This window comes from Cariama cristata, unplaced genomic scaffold, assembly GCF_000690535.1.
Source record: "Cariama cristata isolate BGI_N322 unplaced genomic scaffold, ASM69053v1 scaffold1687, whole genome shotgun sequence".
NCBI lineage: Eukaryota > Metazoa > Chordata > Aves > Cariamiformes > Cariamidae > Cariama > Cariama cristata.
Window position 1 is genome coordinate 1 of NW_009626863.1, and position 17,747 is coordinate 17,747.

The 17,747-nt window shown below is 36.8% G+C and overlaps 1 protein-coding gene across 1 annotated transcript in view; it reads right to left on the minus strand.

Annotated features, from left to right (window-relative positions):
• Positions 1–5,930: 5,930 nt before the first annotated feature.
• Positions 5,931–17,747, minus strand: part of NVL (nuclear VCP-like) — a 33,794-nt gene continuing 21,977 nt past the window's right edge. Inside the window, exons 18-20 of the mRNA XM_009704185.1 lie at positions 11,774–11,880; positions 7,549–7,625; positions 5,931–6,045 (exon numbers count right to left, since the gene is read on the minus strand). Coding sequence (XP_009702487.1) covers positions 5,931–6,045; positions 7,549–7,625; positions 11,774–11,880 — 299 coding nt within the window. The remainder of the gene's footprint in view (positions 6,046–7,548; positions 7,626–11,773; positions 11,881–17,747) is intronic.

Here is a 17,747-nt window from a genome sequence, read left to right on the forward strand (position 1 = left end):
AGAGAGCATCTGCCACCCGCTTTAAGCCCAGCCTTAAACGGTGACATAGGGCCAGGTCAATAATGAGAAGTCCAAGGTTCCATACTAAAAGATAACCTTGATAGCATGGTAGTCTGCCTACCTGCAATGCATCATCTGCAGCTGAAAAGGGAGACTTTAATTTCTGACCTTGTAGAAAACATCAGGTTTGTTTAATACAGAAACAGGTAGTGTCAGTTTGAAATACATGCAAGTATACTGCAACCTTAACTATTCCCACCAATCTCCAGCACAAAAAGAGTATCCCTTCCAGGGGAGTAATGAGTCTTGCATACTTGAAGCTTGTCTTACCTTTTTTGATACTGAAGATTTCACTTTCCTAAAAGCGTCTTCAAAGTGTTTACGGGAAACCTTGATTTTTCCTTAAAGAACAAAGCATAATAAATTACTAAAATTGCAGGCAAAGTGACAATCAAGGGTTTGTTGCATGTATTTCAAGGCACCATTCATGAAACCTAACTGCATGTAGGTTGAGATCTAATTCAGTAGTGTTATGAACACCTGAACTCTTATATTTTATGTAGCCTGCTGTTTATGATCTTAGGCAAGATCTTAATCCCTCTATCCCTTGCACCTTAAGCCAAAGAATACTTACTTGTTTCCAGAAGTTATTTTAGGTATTAGTGTTTCTACCTGCAGATAGAGAATTTCATTCTCAAAGATGCCAAGTGAACTGCAGCTTACATCAAATCCAATTAGAATTCAAGTCCCTTAACCAAAGGAATGCCTCAAATCCTGCTGCTTCCAGTTCTGGGCTTTGTTTTCTGTACATGTTTAATATTAAGCTTCCCTACGGAGTGTTATTTTGTAAGTACCTAGAAAACATTTTGTTACCATTCCAATTGTACTACAGGATGCTCAGTTCCTAAGTAATTGACTTTTCATGTCATTGCCTTGTCTGGCATTACCCAGAAGCGATGAAAGCTTTCACTTTTGCAACTCCCTGTGTTTAAGTTTATGCAAATTGCCTTTTTGACCTTAATGCAGCTATCCACAGTAATTATTCCTAATCATAACCTTTTGAACAGGTTTTTTAGTACACTAAAACGTAAGTATATCTCAAGTAAATCATGGACTTGTCTGCTCTCACAAGCAAGTGCCATGTTTAATCTAAACTTAAGAATCCCAAGATACCACTATTGTACAGACTCATTACAATGCTAACATTATGCACATGTATCAGATATGATAGTTAAAAAAAGTATGTCTTTAGAGTCAATTTGGTGCATTTTTAATATATTTCATTAAGACACTTCTTGCTTCCACAGATGCGTACTGCCACTGCCTTTGAGTACATCTTTGTAATGTGAAATGGGATGTGCTGACATGAAAAAACTGTTCAAGATTACTCATTAATGTATTAGATGTCTGAGTTTAACAAAAACTTTCTGGTGACACAGCAAAAGACTACACAGCAGATGAAAGGCACTAAATTAAAGATGAGAACTTGTTTAAGGTATAAAACAGAACAGCCAAGAGTTACAATTATTATACTTTTAAAGCAAGTAAAAGATGAAGGTTCAAGTTCACTGAACTAAACATACAGCCTTGCTGCTCTTTCTCAGCTCAGTTCTCTGAAGCTCTTGTTCAAGATTCTCATTACCATATAAAGTAATACCAGTATAAATGAAGATGTAAATTTAAAATATCAGTATTTTAACTTATTTCCCCCAGGAAACGCTACTTATAGCAAGGAAAAAAAGCTTCAACTTGGGTCTTTCACAGAAGCCAAATTACTTTAAGACTAAGTCATCAAAACTCTGTAAAATATTAAAATGAAGCTTCATTTTGCTTTCACTTTTGTTTTTAAGCCTGTAACTTTTTAATCAAACCGTGAAGAAATATATAGTCTCAACTATAGGGAGGGAGGAAAGGGAAAGGAGAAAACAGCATTCATCAGCTAGGAAGATCAGTGTCATTAAGGACATGGTTATCAGGAAAAAGTCAAGGTGAAACAGTCTATGATACTAATGTAAGAGTATTAGCTATGCCTACGTATAAGCATATTTTTATCTACTGCTAGGTAAAGTAGTTTACCTCTCATTGAAAGTAAGTTAGACTACTTCATATTTATTGCATGATAAAAGCAGGCACAATGCTTGACACTGGCGAATTTAGCTGTCAGTAATCTATGCCTTGGCTACTTGCATTAACATAGTTTGCCTTGATTTCTGATCACAAAACCATTTAGTCTGAATAAGAAGGTATGAATGTTTTATTATTTAAAACAATTTATACTGATAAATTAAAATAATGAAGTATATCAACAGGTATGATCTTTTTAAAATAAGACTAAGTACTTAAAACGCCAAATATCAAATTGGTTTTTTTCCTATTTACATAGGTGAATGGAGGATAGCTGGTTCCCTTTCCTCTTAATTTGAAAGTATCAAACAAGGACCAGATCTTGCTTTTCAAATTGAATCGCAAAGATACAAAACTTTAATTTTACTTGTTAAACCACACTCACTCTTAACTGCTGTAAGAGGAAGTCTCATAGACTCTTTGCTTATGAAGATCAGCTTTACAGACTATGCAGGTGATGTGGAATCACTGGGTATCTTTTCAAAAAAATAATATACAAGAAGGGACACTCAGGGATAAGGTCATAGTTTAGAAGGTCAGTGAATTCTCTGCATCCATCTTTGCAGCTGTGTCGAGATTCTCATACCCTGTACATTCTTTGTAACTAAATCTATTTTAAATAAATATACAGGAAGTATTAAACTAAAATATGTCAGTTAGGTCAGTAAGCCTAAATAGGACTAAAATAGGTCAGTAAGTCACCAGGACCAGATGGTGTTCACCCAAAGGTTCTGAAGGAACTTGTCTATGAAACTGCAAAATACTGGCCAAATCATATAACTTGTTGTTACAGCCACCAGAGGACTGGTAAACTTCAAAGGAAAGACACTTTGGCGGACCAAAAGCTGATTAAGGGATATGAAATAGAGCATAAGGCTTAATGATCACTTTTCAGGCTAGGGAACAAGCAGCAGTAGGGTCCCACTCTGGCACCGGTGCTGAAATCGGTTTTATGCAGCATCTCCATCAGTGGTCTGGAAAAGGGAGTCAGAAGTGTAAACTCCAAGTTTGCAATTGATACTGAACTCTTCTGGGCAGTCCAATGCTAGGCCAATGATGAGGAACTCCAGAGGGACCTCATAAAACTGAAAATATGCCTGATCTTTGTTAGGATTTCCCCCCTTCTTCCCCCAGATAGCAGTGACTAACATGACCAGCTCTCCTAGGCCTGTTCAAGTTGGAAGTAGAATTTATGGATTCTTATAAGAAATATCACAAAAAGGATACCTTTCCATTTTACTATAAATAAAAGTCCCTTCAAGCAAACCACTGTTGAGCGTTAAGAAAACATGCACCGCTGAATTTATTCCACAGGGAAAACATCAGTTATAACAAGGAAGTTGCAACAGTTTCTACAGAATAGGAGCAGCACTGATCTCAGCCAGGTGACTCCAAAGTACTAACTGATGAGGATGCACAGCACCCATCTACAGTCATGTACAGAGCGTGGGAGTCAGTTGTGCACGTCCTGTGCTAACACTGAAGGAAGACATTCTCCAGTCTGTGTACACACACTACCCTTTTGAAGATATAAATGAACAAGGTCTCAAATCAGAAACCACCTTACACACACACTTTCATACCAGCCAGGGCTGCCATCTTGGAAATTCAAACCCAAGGACATCCCAAACAAACAGCTGCTCTAAACATGCAGATCAAGCTATGTATATATTATGGGCTTGCTGTCTGCCAACACATCCATACAGTAAGTGCTCAGGCTGCAATCCTAAACGTGAAGTCATGAACATCTTTGAATAAAGCTTCCTGTATTCTGGATAGTTATAAAAATGAACAGAATAAATTCAGAAATTTCCATCTCAAATCAAGAGCTGTTTCCATCTACAGCTAGCAAAATGGGTAACCAAGTCAGTGTAACAGTGAAGGTTTATTTCTTTCTTTCCCCCCGTCTAAATGGACGTGCTAGTTCCCTCAAAACAAGAAATACAAACATTCTGCTCTGTTAACCTACTGTTGATAAAACCAGGTAAGACTGAATATGTACTAGATCAAAGCCATTAAAATTCCAGCGTGGTTCTTAGAAATCAGAGGCATAATGAAAGCCTAATATATTTCCCAAGGACATCATCTGAAAAGTCACGATTCCATCTTAGCTTTGCATTTTGACTTACGGGTAAAATAACAAACAAAATTACTGGAAAAAATCTAGATACATACACATTTTATATAAAAGACTTTCAGTTTCCAATCTGCACAGAAAAAATAATAATTTTAAAAAACAGGAAAATATAACTTAAAACAAAAGTGCAGAGAGATAGGGAAAGGGCAGACATTGTACTTGAAACAATTTATAACTCCCTGTTAAAGTCCTGGCAAAAGCCACTGATGAGCTAAACACCTAAGATCTAAAATGGCACTCAGATTCTCCTAGCGCCGTTACTACTAGATGCACGTATTCAGTTACACAATACAATTGTGTGCCAAAGGTGTGTGATCAGTATGTGTGCAGTTACAACTGTACTCAAATCTGCAAGTAAGTCAGTATAATTAGTCTTTGATAGTGATGTGGAAATTTGGCAAAGATGTATTCAGTCTAGTGTATAAATTGTCAATTTATACTGCCATTTAACAAACTTTTATTTAAGGTTACAAGGTTCAGTTCTTTAAAAAAAAAATAAATTAATGCTGAACATCCAGCATAACCATTTTTTCCTGTGCTGTCCGCTACATCTACTTCAAAGATATTTATGTGTTCTTAAAAGAAATCTGACTTAATTATGTACAGTATGCACGCCTTTATGCTTGTCTTGAACTACCTTAAATACTTTGCAGTAGCCTGCGGCAGAGGTGTCAGGCACTCCCTGGCCCACCTTCAGCCTGATCAGTATACCAGAATGACTCAGCATGAATTGTGGCCAGAATGGGCAATACTGACCAAAAGTCAATAATCTTGAGACCCTATAAATAGCGATCCAAAGTGAGACCCTTTGAGCACTCCAGGACCACAGTGGACGGTGTGACCCAGTATCTCCCCCTGAATTGGGACGCCTATGAGGGTAAATTCTGCAAGAATTGACAGATCGTCGGTTGATGATTTTACCAGGACTCAAAGGCCTGATTTTGCACAGTTCACCGACCGTCCATTGATGAATGCCAGCATATAAAGGGAGTAATTAAAGTCATGAAAAGGGAAATTTTGATCACAGCTTAACCTCTGTGTGTGTGTGTGTGTGTGTGTGCAATTTGACTTAGAACTGTTTGTCTGTCTATCTGTGTGTGGGTGTGATGTGATTTAACCTCCATCTGTGTGTGCAACCCTGCTATATGTTTTGGTTGACCTTGCCATTCTCAAATTGTTAACAGAGTCGCTATCTTGATTATAACAAATTCCATTGAATGTCTCTGTTAAACTGGCTGATGATTAAGTGCTGTTACGAATTACATACCCTAATCTTGTGAAAAATATTAATAAATCCTAGATTTCTGCTAAGCCAAAACTGTGTAAAAATTGTATTCGTGACAGTGATATAAAAGATTGATTGTTCACATATAATTCTTTAGATACAAATTGTTGACCAAGTCTGGGACTAGGAGTGGATCCAGCTGCACCTCGACTCCTCTCTGCGAAGGAGGTTAGAAAGCAAGAGGGTCTACTCTTAACCTCGTGACTCAATGGGAGGGCCTCCCTGACAGTTTGTCTGGCCCCGTCCTCTACACACCAAATAATCAATCTTGTTAAGTCACTGTCACATTTATTATTGAACCTTTTAAATCGCTGTTTTAAACATATGCTACTTCTCTCTTGTAAGTGAAGCACATCATTCTGTCCACATCTTCTCACTGTTCAGTTAAGATTTTTGTAAAGCTTTCTTACCTTTCTTGCTTTGAGTACTCTGGAAGGCCATTTCCTGTCTCAAGGCGCCAACTGAAGCCTCACGCACTAGAGCGGAAAGGTCTGCCCCTCTACAGATAAAAACAGAACAGGTTATTTTAGGGTAATTTTCTCTTGTCTTTTGCTGATGGCATATAGAAAAGCAAGACACTACAAATGATGGTAAGAGACTAGTTGTGCTGTCACAAAGATTCATCTTAAGAACATTGGAAAGAGGTCTGAGGACTACCCCGTGCCGCAACCTTCATTATGGAATAACGTCCTCCAGATTTTAGCCACAAATCAAGATCAAATAAATGAGAAGCAAGGGAAGAGGCAAAAACTTCACCTATCATCCTTAAAAATGCCAAGGGATTGATTAACATTGTGCCACTCGACAGGAACATGATACTTTTTTTTTTTTGTATCAGTCTTATGAAAGATTCAAATGGAATCACCCAGTATTACAAAAGGGAGTTGCCTTGCTCAAAGCTGCATCAACAGTTAAGATACCATGCTCTTAAGATAATAGTATCCACAAAACATAGTCAGATCAGTTTTTCTAAATATTTGTTTCTACTTTCTAGCTGTTGGAACTTTTCACAAGCCTTTAAACTGGCGCAAGTCATTGAACCAAAGAAAATTTTCACAATTAACTTCCCATGCTTCATTTGGGGGTGCTAGGAATACTGCTGTTTTCTAAAAACAAACCCAAAAACCAACCAAACAAAAAAACTCCAACAAAATCTCTCCATAAAAAAAACACGGACAATCCAGGCAAAAAAAAAAAAAAACCCCAAAAAAAAACCCCCCCCCCCCCCAATTCAAAACCCACATGCACATCAAAAAAAGAAACAAACCAGTGAGCAAAAGGGGCAGAGAAAGAGAAAGTATTCATCTTTCCCAAGTACAAAACAATGACAAAATCACTACTGGTGATAGCCTCCATTTTTAAGATTCAAAAGCAATATTGTGACAAGCAGCATGTCATAAACTTTATCTTTTTTGAACTCCAGAAAATCATTAACTATTAATAAATCATTTAATAGATTAAAGCTTTTTGAAGTTTTGTAGAACACAGTTGCAAATTATTCTGACAGATATGGCTATCAAGCTTTCCTAAAAAAGACACCTTGGTTTTCCCAAAGCAGAAGTTGAAATAGGCCCTCATTACATTGTCAAACACATTGCTTGCAACTGCATGACAGAACAAGTTGGTTACAGTTGTTTAACCAATTTGCTTTCATCATCCTTGTATATAGGTCCACAACTTAAAAAGGGCTCTTCTATCCTCAGATTATGCAAGAATTACAAAATAAAATCGGGCAAAACCAAGAGGCCCATACTGATCTGTATTTATAACATGAAGAGGACTATTCCAGATGAAAAAGACTTTAGCATCCATGTATTCCTACCAACTCCTTAGAAAAAAAAGCACAAGTGAAAGCAAGAAAAATAGCATAAGGGAAAAGGCTTATAAACCCTGAAAGTTAAGAGATCCTCATAATAATAACAACATAACACACATTATCACACATCAGAAGACTGCTGGCACTGCACATTAACTACTAAAATCAAAACTAGAAGCAACTTACGTATAGCAATCACAATGTTGACTGTAAGCAATTTCTTCAAGGCTCACATCAGTATCTAGTGGAGGCCGGGTGCCATCCTAAAGGGGTTGAGATAATAAAAAGAAGATTAAAAAACCATCATTTTTTTTTTTTTTTTTACACATGCCATCCCCAAAGCAATTAACTTTCATCAATCAGGAATCATACAGGGATCTGACAAATTCCCTGAAAAATCTACGAATACTAACATTTTTAATCTCAAACCAACAAGAAGGACAACCAGCCTTAAAAATATTTAATTATGAAATAATAAGTAATGCTAAATTTTAACTTCCAACCAACAGATTAGATTTTCTCTAACAAAATGATGGCCAGCCTGTCACAGGGCAACGTAACATTGACACTGTTCCATTATGTGGACATGCCTTAAGCAGCTGGTTACATCAACAGCATTGTTTAGAAGTTTTCCATTCTGGATTTCATAAAAGTTTACATACACTGTAGACATTCCTGTAGACTTTTTGACACTACTCTTCCATATTATCACTGCTACCTCCACCAAGATCCCAGAAGCTGTTTCTTTTATTATTTTTGCATCTCCAACAGCAAAAAGTATTGAACAACATTATAAATTATATTTGAAACTAGCCAACAAAATTTTCAAACACTGTAAGCATGGAGATCTCCCTATTACCCTTAGACAACAGTAAAGTAGTATCATGGTAGTACAGAGATTCTAGATATCTATAGTATCAAACAATACCTGAGTTTAGACATGAAAGGACATTTTTTTGATACAATTGATACATTTCTGCCAGAAACTCATTTGACAGAAATGCACAAATTCATATAATTCTTTTCCGACTTCTTCAGGTGAACTAATATACCCCATACCTACAATACCTTCAAGAGAAAAAAATAAAAATAGTAACTAGCAAGTTAAAACCCCTGAATACTTAACAGACAGTAGAATAATCAAGGACTAGGCAGCGTAAGGGACCAATCTTGAATGAATCTCTGGTAGAATACCAGTTAGAAAGGGGGGAAAAAACCCCAAAACAACCAAACAACAAAAAGATAAAGGAATTTTGAAATATCTTGAAAGGAGAGATTTTAGCCTGGAAACAAGGAAGCCTCCTCATACAATTTCACATGGGATACTTTAGTAATTGTCGTACAAGACTGCAAGCCAGAGAGACACCTCCTCTGCTAAAAAGAAATGTTTTACCTATTACTTTGAGTAGCAACGTACATTGTGCATTTTTTGAGTGGTTTGACCTGCCTGCTCTGGAGACAAGCTCAGCAGTTTGTACACCAGAGAAGCTTGATACAGCTTGCAGGAATGTAAGTACATGAGTAATTTAAACATGTGAAGACATGCTTCTCTTGCATAATTAATAAGCAATTTAAAATGACTGATTTGTACAAGTTAGCTGAAATAAAACTCTTTCACAACAAAGTGTTAACCTACGTTTAGGCTGTCTGTAGGCTGTCTGTCTTCCTCACAAGCTATTCCTCCCCCTAACTCCTTTTTCTACTCCTCATGCTAACTTTGCAAGCATCCATGTTTTCCCTCAGCAATGATTCTCAGTTTCCACATCCTGTGCATATATTCTTTGGGGACTTTTGGGAATGCACACCATTACCCAGAAGCCACTCGCATCTGCACCAAACATTTTGTTTTATCTAGCCCTGAGTCATATTTAAGCAAGTGTTCCTGTACTCAGACTTTTCAAATTTCCTTACTTAGACTGCATGGATGAAGTCTGACAAAAAATAAGGTATTTCAATTAATTTAAGATATTTTATTTTCCTCTCTCCACATTCCATGTTCTTCTTGCCGATAACTCCTATACATTTTTAAAGAAAATAACAACCTATTTCTTGTTCTTAACACTAGAAATACAAATCTTTGCCCAGCTTTATGAGAACTCTGGTGATTGCAGAAGTAGTAAAGTGAGAACAGCACTGGTCTTCTCATGGAATGAACAGGGAAACATGCACGGAAAAGACTCATTCAGAGAGTGTTTGTATCTCATTTCTGCTGGCCTCTTAATTAAGACCCGAGGAAAAAAAAAAAATCCATTAAAAACTTAACACCTCATTCACTACAAAGATTCCTAACCAAAACATTAAGACTAGTATGAATTAAGTATGCATGGAAGTATCTGGCAATCCAAAAATAACATGCCCTGATAACCAAGGACAGGATCCACAGGAACCAAGCTGGTAAACACAATGCAATGCATTGTTTGTATCACAAGAAGGCCCATAATCAGATAAGACCACAGCAAAGATGGTTTGACAGCAGAATCCAAATATGCTCTGATAACATGATAATGACAAGGTTACCACACCCATGTGCCACTCCTCTTGGTGTTATCCCAACAGGAAGATAGACTGGAGCCACAAAGATTCCCAGAAGGAAGGAGCAAAGACACTTTTCAGCAACCTCACCCAAGATTTATGGCAGCTGAAGTAAGCACGATTCTGAACTGTTTGATTCTTAAAGGGAATCCAGAAAACAGTTCTCTCTAACCACCAGTTTGTCATTGCCAGTCAAGAGGAAGCCAAGAGATGAAGCGAGGACTCAACACAGAGTTCTTTATCCTTGGTGTTCCACACAAGTGATCCTGGCCCTACCACATGGATGCATGCATCTTGGTGACTATATGTGGCTGTGACAGTGTAAGCAAGTGAAATCTATGAGCGAGTTAGAGAAAACAGTTTTGATTAATATCACCTTCCCCTCCCATCAAGTCTTGCACCAAGCTTTGCTGCACTGTTTTCCTACACCACTAGTTACAGGGAAAGCTCTTAAGACAGTTAGAAATCTCCAAAGATTGTCCAGCAAAAATTAGGGAGAGCACGGCTAACACCTGTATGTTAAAAAAACAGAGCAGATGTAAACTCTCTACCAGAATCCTTTTGCTCTGTTTAGACAGTCTAGTGACTGACTCTTACTACCCACTTCTTCCAGAAGAACAAGGTTCTTTGTATTAAGTCAGAACAATCACATACGCCCAATTTTTAAAGAACACTTTGAGTTATTTCTAAAAATAAATTTGCTAAAATAAAAACCATAATTCCTTACAGTATGTTTGAAAAATGATTGATGGATGTTACACTGAAATTCTCTCCAGGTCTTTTAGAAGGCAGTCATCTTTAACAACAGGGTTGTAATAAGTTTTAACTGAAATATTTTTATAAAACTTAGAAACAATAAACTGATCTACTGCTAACGGGGGCATACTTACTTTTTTCCCCTCCATGAAGTAATGCATAGAACAAATGAAGGAAAGTCTACCATCCTGAATTTGTAATGAGAGTCTGACGTTTGAACAACCATTTTGGCATGAAAGAACATGCTTGAATGAGGTCTCACTTTCTGAATTCTCCTATGGGATTAACTATTGCGTATACCACAACTTTATGCTTACACAAGTCTGAATTATCTATGTTACAAATTTGCTAAATAATTTTAGCCACACTTTTCATAACACAATGCTATCTTTTCACTATAGTGAAGACTTAGTCTCCTTTGCAGCTGAAAAAAAATAATAATCTGATAGAAACCTGCTCTTAACAATCAATGTTGATCTACTGGAAAAAGTAGGAAATATCCGAGTAGTTCATAATGCTTTGCACGTTCTTTTTTTAAGGCCCTGATAACTGCTGTATCATATTTACAGAAATACTAAAATAGAATTCTATGATCCAAATCTCTGAAGTGGCAGAATGTGCCATTAACCACAGGGAAGACCCATGAAGGCAGGTATTTTACATTTCCACGTTTACTTTGACCTACAACCTCTATCATCACAAGGTTCCTTTAATCCTAAGGCAATTAAGTGACACAATTACTGTTAAGCAAATACAGCCAGAGCTTGTGGCTCATTTTGGTGAATGTGTGGACCCCCCTGCCTGTCCCCAAAAAAAAGCTTCCAAAACACTTCTATGCCCATTACTCACACAGATAGGAATCTTTTCATTAAATCTGTTCAAACTGTGACTATAAAGGCAGGAGCTTCTATGTTTAACAGGTTTGCTTTACTCAAGATTTATCAACCCCTTGCAGTCTCAGAGCAAATTTAACAGCAGATATAGCTGATGGTTTATTTTTATGACCTCATGTAATATCTGAAAGTGTTTCATGAGACAGGATCCTGCAATTCTCTGTAAAATTTAATTTGTCTTAATTCATTCCACCAAGCTTTGACATAAGGATTTATTTCCAAATACTCACTTTGGTGATGGTCTTTAAAATAGCGAGTCGATCTTCAGGTGGTGGCAAACCCACATAGAGTGTTTTATCCAGTCTACCAGGGCGCAGGATAGCTGGGTCAATTATATCTTAGTGAAGGGGAAAAAAAAAAAAAAAAATCCAGAAATGAGATCCACCCTTATGAAAGTATACACATGAGAAGGAATACACGCATACTTGTACTGAGATTCAAAGAAATATTTGTGTCATGATGTGAAGCTCTGAGCATTAAAATAGCTGACTGAAATAGTTTCATCTCTGTCAAGTAGGAGCCTCTATCACCCAGTACAGTTAAGCTCCATCTGCTCAAAGATGGCTCATAAATACCAGTTTCATCTCTCCACAAATGAAGATAACTCTATCTTTGGCAATACAGTACTAGAACATTTTTACTGCCACACCTAGCACGGTCAAGTGAGGAATTCCATATTAATTCATAACATGGAAAAAAATGCTTCCAGTTTGTTCTGTTGGAAGAAACTCAACCCGTATTAACCACTGCAAATCTGCTTGAAAGGCACAGTAACACATTAAGAATAACAAGTACAGAGGGTCAGTCATAAGCATGCATATGTAAACTTATTTTACTGGTCATTTGCATTTCTATTACATATTAATTTTCTGAATGGTAAAATCAGAAACCCATGAAAACACAAAATACAAGCTGCAAAGTACAGAATTTATTTCTGAGGAAGAACTACAGACTCCAAATTTTATTACATGTGGAGAAGTAAGAAACCAAAAATCATCACCAATGCTTCTATAAAACCATTCAAAGCTTAAATGTAATAGAAACGTCTAGCAGCCTTTTAGCACCACAGGCTTTAATACTGAACCTCCACAAACAATAAGTCAGGACTATTAGTATAACAAGAGATACAAACAGGGCATATAACATGGGAAAGACCTCATTTCCTGTTTGCATTTCAGCACAAACTGACTGGATGATGATTCTAAGTGCTACTTGATGCCCCATTTCCCTGTCTACTAAAAAACGATGATGGTATTACTTGCTGTATTTTACTAAGGAATTCTATTGAGTCACCATCCCTGGACGTATTTAAAAGACGTGTAGACGTGGCACTTAAGAACATGGTTTAGTGGTTGACTTTGCATTGTTAGGTTAACAGTTGGACTTGATGATCTTGAAGGTCTTTTCCAACCTAAATGATTCCATGATATCCTACATACTACAATAATGTGAACAGTAAAGTCACAAAAGCACTCATAGAAGAGATAAATAGAACTGTACTTTTAGTATACCAGACTTTTTTTGAAGTCTCTTAAGTTATATAGATATGTTCGGTAGCTATTGCAAGAACCTTATCCAAGAGTAACAGTTGAAAGTAACACCTAAGTCTTAAGCTGGAAGCTATCAAGGTCTCCAAATGAAGCTGCCAGTACCCTTACAATCGTTACATCCCCTTGACAAAATGAAGCTAACAGACAAACTGTGTCCATTCATGTATATTAAAGGTGAAGCACTGGGAAAACTTAAGCTGTTAATCCTTACTGTATAGATGTTTAAAAGAAAAACAAAACAAAACAACCCACCACCCAAACCCCAAAAGAGTAGCATGGAAGCACAGCTATCCCTTTTTTGCAAATGAAAAAAAGTTTGCTTAACTCCGTCAAGACTCCAGCTACCCAATCCTAACAAAATGTAGTCTTGATTCACTTTTTAAAGATGTGCATAGTTTTGTTCAAGTTACTCTCACCTATGCTTAAAGGACAAAAAGTAAGAATGAGATGCATATATTAAAAATTACTCCACTATCTCTTTCTTGGACAAAAGCAATTTTTTTTCCCAAGATACAGTAGTCATGGCCAGAGGCATCTACATAGGCAAAAATCAGCTATTGCGAATGTGACAAGAATGGTAGTGAAAAAAGGGAAGAACTTGATGTATTAATTTAATCCAGACCAGATGAAACACAGGAAACAGAATCCCTCCCATGGCAGGCCCAGACAAAAACATCTTTCTTATGTGTTGGTGCACAGAGCTATATGACACTTTATCTTGCTTTTAGCACAAGTGCACTTTCCTGTTTTTGTGCCTCTGTGGACAGAAGTCTTGTCACGTTATTAAGATGAGATGACAAAGTTCGCTCAACAGATCAATTACAAACACTCTCAATAGGACTTGCATTACAACACCATGCACTTGATAACTTCCGCACTCTAAAGTTTCAAAAGCTCTTTAAAAATATTAAGCTTGATATGGGAAATACTGTTTCCATTTTGCATGCTGAGAACATGTCACATGCCACACTATTTGTCCAATGATACAAAGTTAGTGATACAGTCTAAAGATGCATTCATACATTTGTATGCAAATGATTACATTTCCTGCATGCAAAGAGTTTCTACAACTCATACTAACTCAATAATTAACTGCAGTAATGGTGGTTTACAATGAGAAGACCACACCAAAGTTTAAAACACATTATCTACACTCCCCATCTCTTTATGAGTCAATTCAACTCACTCTGCTGATTCAGACCTGGACTTAAAGTTCTTGAAAATTCAAGTCATGTAACACAGAAAATTAGTATTTACTCATTGGTCAAGCTCACTCATTCTTCATCTCTGTTTAAAAGAACTGAATAATGCTCCACTTTTAGGAATTTCAAAGCATTCCATCCTGATGAATCATAATGTTCTCTCCATATCTATTATCTTGAAACTCATCTAAACAGAAGAGAGTCAACTAATTTTAGATAATTTCATTAAAATGTTAAATGTAAGGTAGTTATAGTAGATACCTCTTTCAAAGCCTATTATTATCTCTCGAGTTTGAAAGTGAAACATGGAAAGGTGATAACACGCAGCACTTCTTTTCCAAGCAGTTGTCTCACAAAGAGAATATACTTCTATTAAGAGAAATGCCTAGTTAATAATTTTCTGTCTGGGTTTCCTGATGTAGTCAATGGTGTTGACTATGTCATTAGAAGACAGTAGTACCATTTTCCAAATAATTTGCCGAAATTATGTTAAGAAGGCATTTAGAGTACATCCATTCCTTGCTTTGTTTTTAAAGGTTAAAACAGGCACTAGCCTCTAGAGAATTATGTAGTATTTCAGTTTGCTACTACACTGCTCTCCAAACTACTGCAAAATTTTATCCCCTTCATTAAATTCTATTGCAGGTATCTTTGCATGAATCCCTATAATGTGACATTCTATTGTACTATATTGAAATCTATTAGTCTCATACTCATTTCCAGTTGATTATTCATGTCTTATCTCAGCTGTACAAGAGTCAACAACATTTACGAAAGTTCAGTGCGTACCAGCAACAACGGCTATTGTGCTGAGTCCATCAAACTTCTCCTACACTCACTACAGCTTCCAAAATTATAGTTGAAGTATACAAGATCTAGGTCCTCACATCTGTGACATTCTGGAATGTAGGCTCAGAAGCCCTAAAAAGTTTTCTGAGACTCCACATGAACACTGCAGTTAACAACTTTGCTCCTACACAGCAAATGAACTCCACTAAAGTTACTGTGAAATATACATAACATTCAAGGGCTGGTGAAAGGCAGAAATGTAATTTGTGTGAATTAGAACTATCACAAAAGAAATTGGTCCATGCCTCACATATTTGCTGCTTTTCTTAGATCTTATCTTGCCTTTAATTCAGCAACATGTATAAACATAACAAACAAAAGACAAACCAAAACGGTAACTATTCTCAGAGACTGAAGATTATCTTTTTTTACTCTGATTCAAAACGTGTTTCAGGTGAATAGCTCTAGAAAATAACATAAACTTGCTAAAGAAAAAGAGAACTCACTGAAACTAGGACCATGCTCTAAGATAACAGTAGAAGAGAGATTTTGCAAGAATTAATTTTAAAAAGCTAGAGAAAAAGACCATGAATAAAAGCAAAGTCATCAGCATAATTTATGTCAACCTTAAATCACTGTCAGTTTGTAGTGTTTCACTGATTTCTTGTCTGTTTCCTCAGGTTACACACAGTTCCTTAGACCCCATGGTAAATGCTGCTGATGCCTTGGTCAGCATTTCTCTAAAGAGTTTATAAATGTTCAAAGCCTGGGGAAGTAAGAAAGGAGCAGAAAGCAGCAGTATCCAACACTGAAACTCACAGTGGTAACTAGAAAATTGTGGGAAATTACAGACCTTAGTTAACAGTAGTGTTTGATGGTTTTTTAAGTATTTAGTCTCAGATTTGTGGAAGGAAGTAGACTGAAAAAGAGTATCATTATTCTGACCCATAAAGTTTCTAACAGCACATGACATTTCTTCCTCTTTTTTTTTTTTCTCTCTCTTTTTAATGACATTGAGTGCTTTAAAAGTTTAATGCTCTTCTGACAAAGCTTGACATTCGTTCTGCATTTAGGCGGAAAGAGATTGAGTTGGGAATACTGCATCCCTGCTAATTTAGCAGTAGTCAAGAAAGATCTACAGAGGACTTTCAAAGTCACCAAGTGCAAAAAACATTCAAATATCCTGCTTTTAAGGAGAGATCAAAGGCTTATTTCAGCACTGCCAGAATAAGAATTACAACTTGCAGGCTGTATATGATAAACAAAGGAACCAATCTATTGTGCCTGCCCCTTTGGCAAAACGGGAATTAGAGCGTTCCAAGTCCTTAAAGGCTATTATAAAAAAAGAATTTGGCAGTCTTCAGCCATGGAGTATATAAAACACTACCATTTCACAATAATACCTTGTCACAGGTGCTAGCACCTCACTGGAACAACTGTGCCAGGAACATACCTTGATGCCAAAACTGGTTGAGCCACTGCTACCCTACTGCTAGTACTATTATTCTTTATACCAATATATTTATGAGAGAAGACTGTTCTCTTGGCACGATGGTCTCTGTGACTACAATGCTGACAACATACACTAACAGTCATGAACAGTACCAGCAACGAACTATAAAAACTACCATGCATGCAACCATTCTAAAAAAGAAGCATCCTGAAAAGCCATTTTCTCTCCTATTAAATTATCCTAACATGAATTAAAAAAGGATGAGGTCTCACACTTCACAATACAGGCCCAGTGGAAGATTTCAGGAAGTTCTGCTGGGACACATACGTTGTTTATATTTGTATTACACAACCCCCCAGCACCTCTGTTCAACATAACAATGACAGAAAAATCTTTCATACAAGTGTCAGACCTATAAGCAAAAGAGCTTTTCAGGCACCACAACTTTTATTGTTTGTGGGAATCATTTAAATATACTAGCCAGTATGAGCTATGGTTCTCCTACAGGTCTCTGCTTGGACATTTTGTTGTTAGGGCGGTCAGCATGCTTTACTAACATTGACTTCACTGTTCTCTACCTGCAGTGTGCTCCTATTGAGTACCCAGATCATACCAGCAAAATTTAATTTGGTGAACACTGCATCTTCCTAAGCTGCATAAATGGTGAATAAACTACACAAGAGGGGAAAAAAAAAAAAAAAAATCAGTTTCCCCAATTTAACCACAACTTCAGTAAAAGTTGTTGTCATAAGAGCTGCATCAATTGGAAACTGTATTTCTTCACTCCAACAAATGCAGGTATCACAGTGACAGTTTGTAGTCTAAACCTAACCAAAGCGTTATTCATACACACAACTGATACACTTCTGAAGCAAGAGATCCAACTGATCCAAACCGCATAGATAATTGCTTCCTCCAGCAAAAGTTGGATGTGCCAACTGCTGCTACTTGCACTAGCATAACTAATTTAGCAAAAGATCTCTTTCCTAAGGCAATTTCATGACACTAGTACTAACAGCCTTGGTACATCCAACTGTATCTATATATAGATGTGCTACATTGTAGAACCTTATTCTCTTTTCTACCTTGCATTAGGTAGGTCAAAATCATCAAGCTCACGCCAGGAAAACTTCCCACTTCAAATCAAAGAATTTCTACAAGCAGATATAGATTTAAGCATCTACTGCTCATATTTCACCATGTAGAAGGC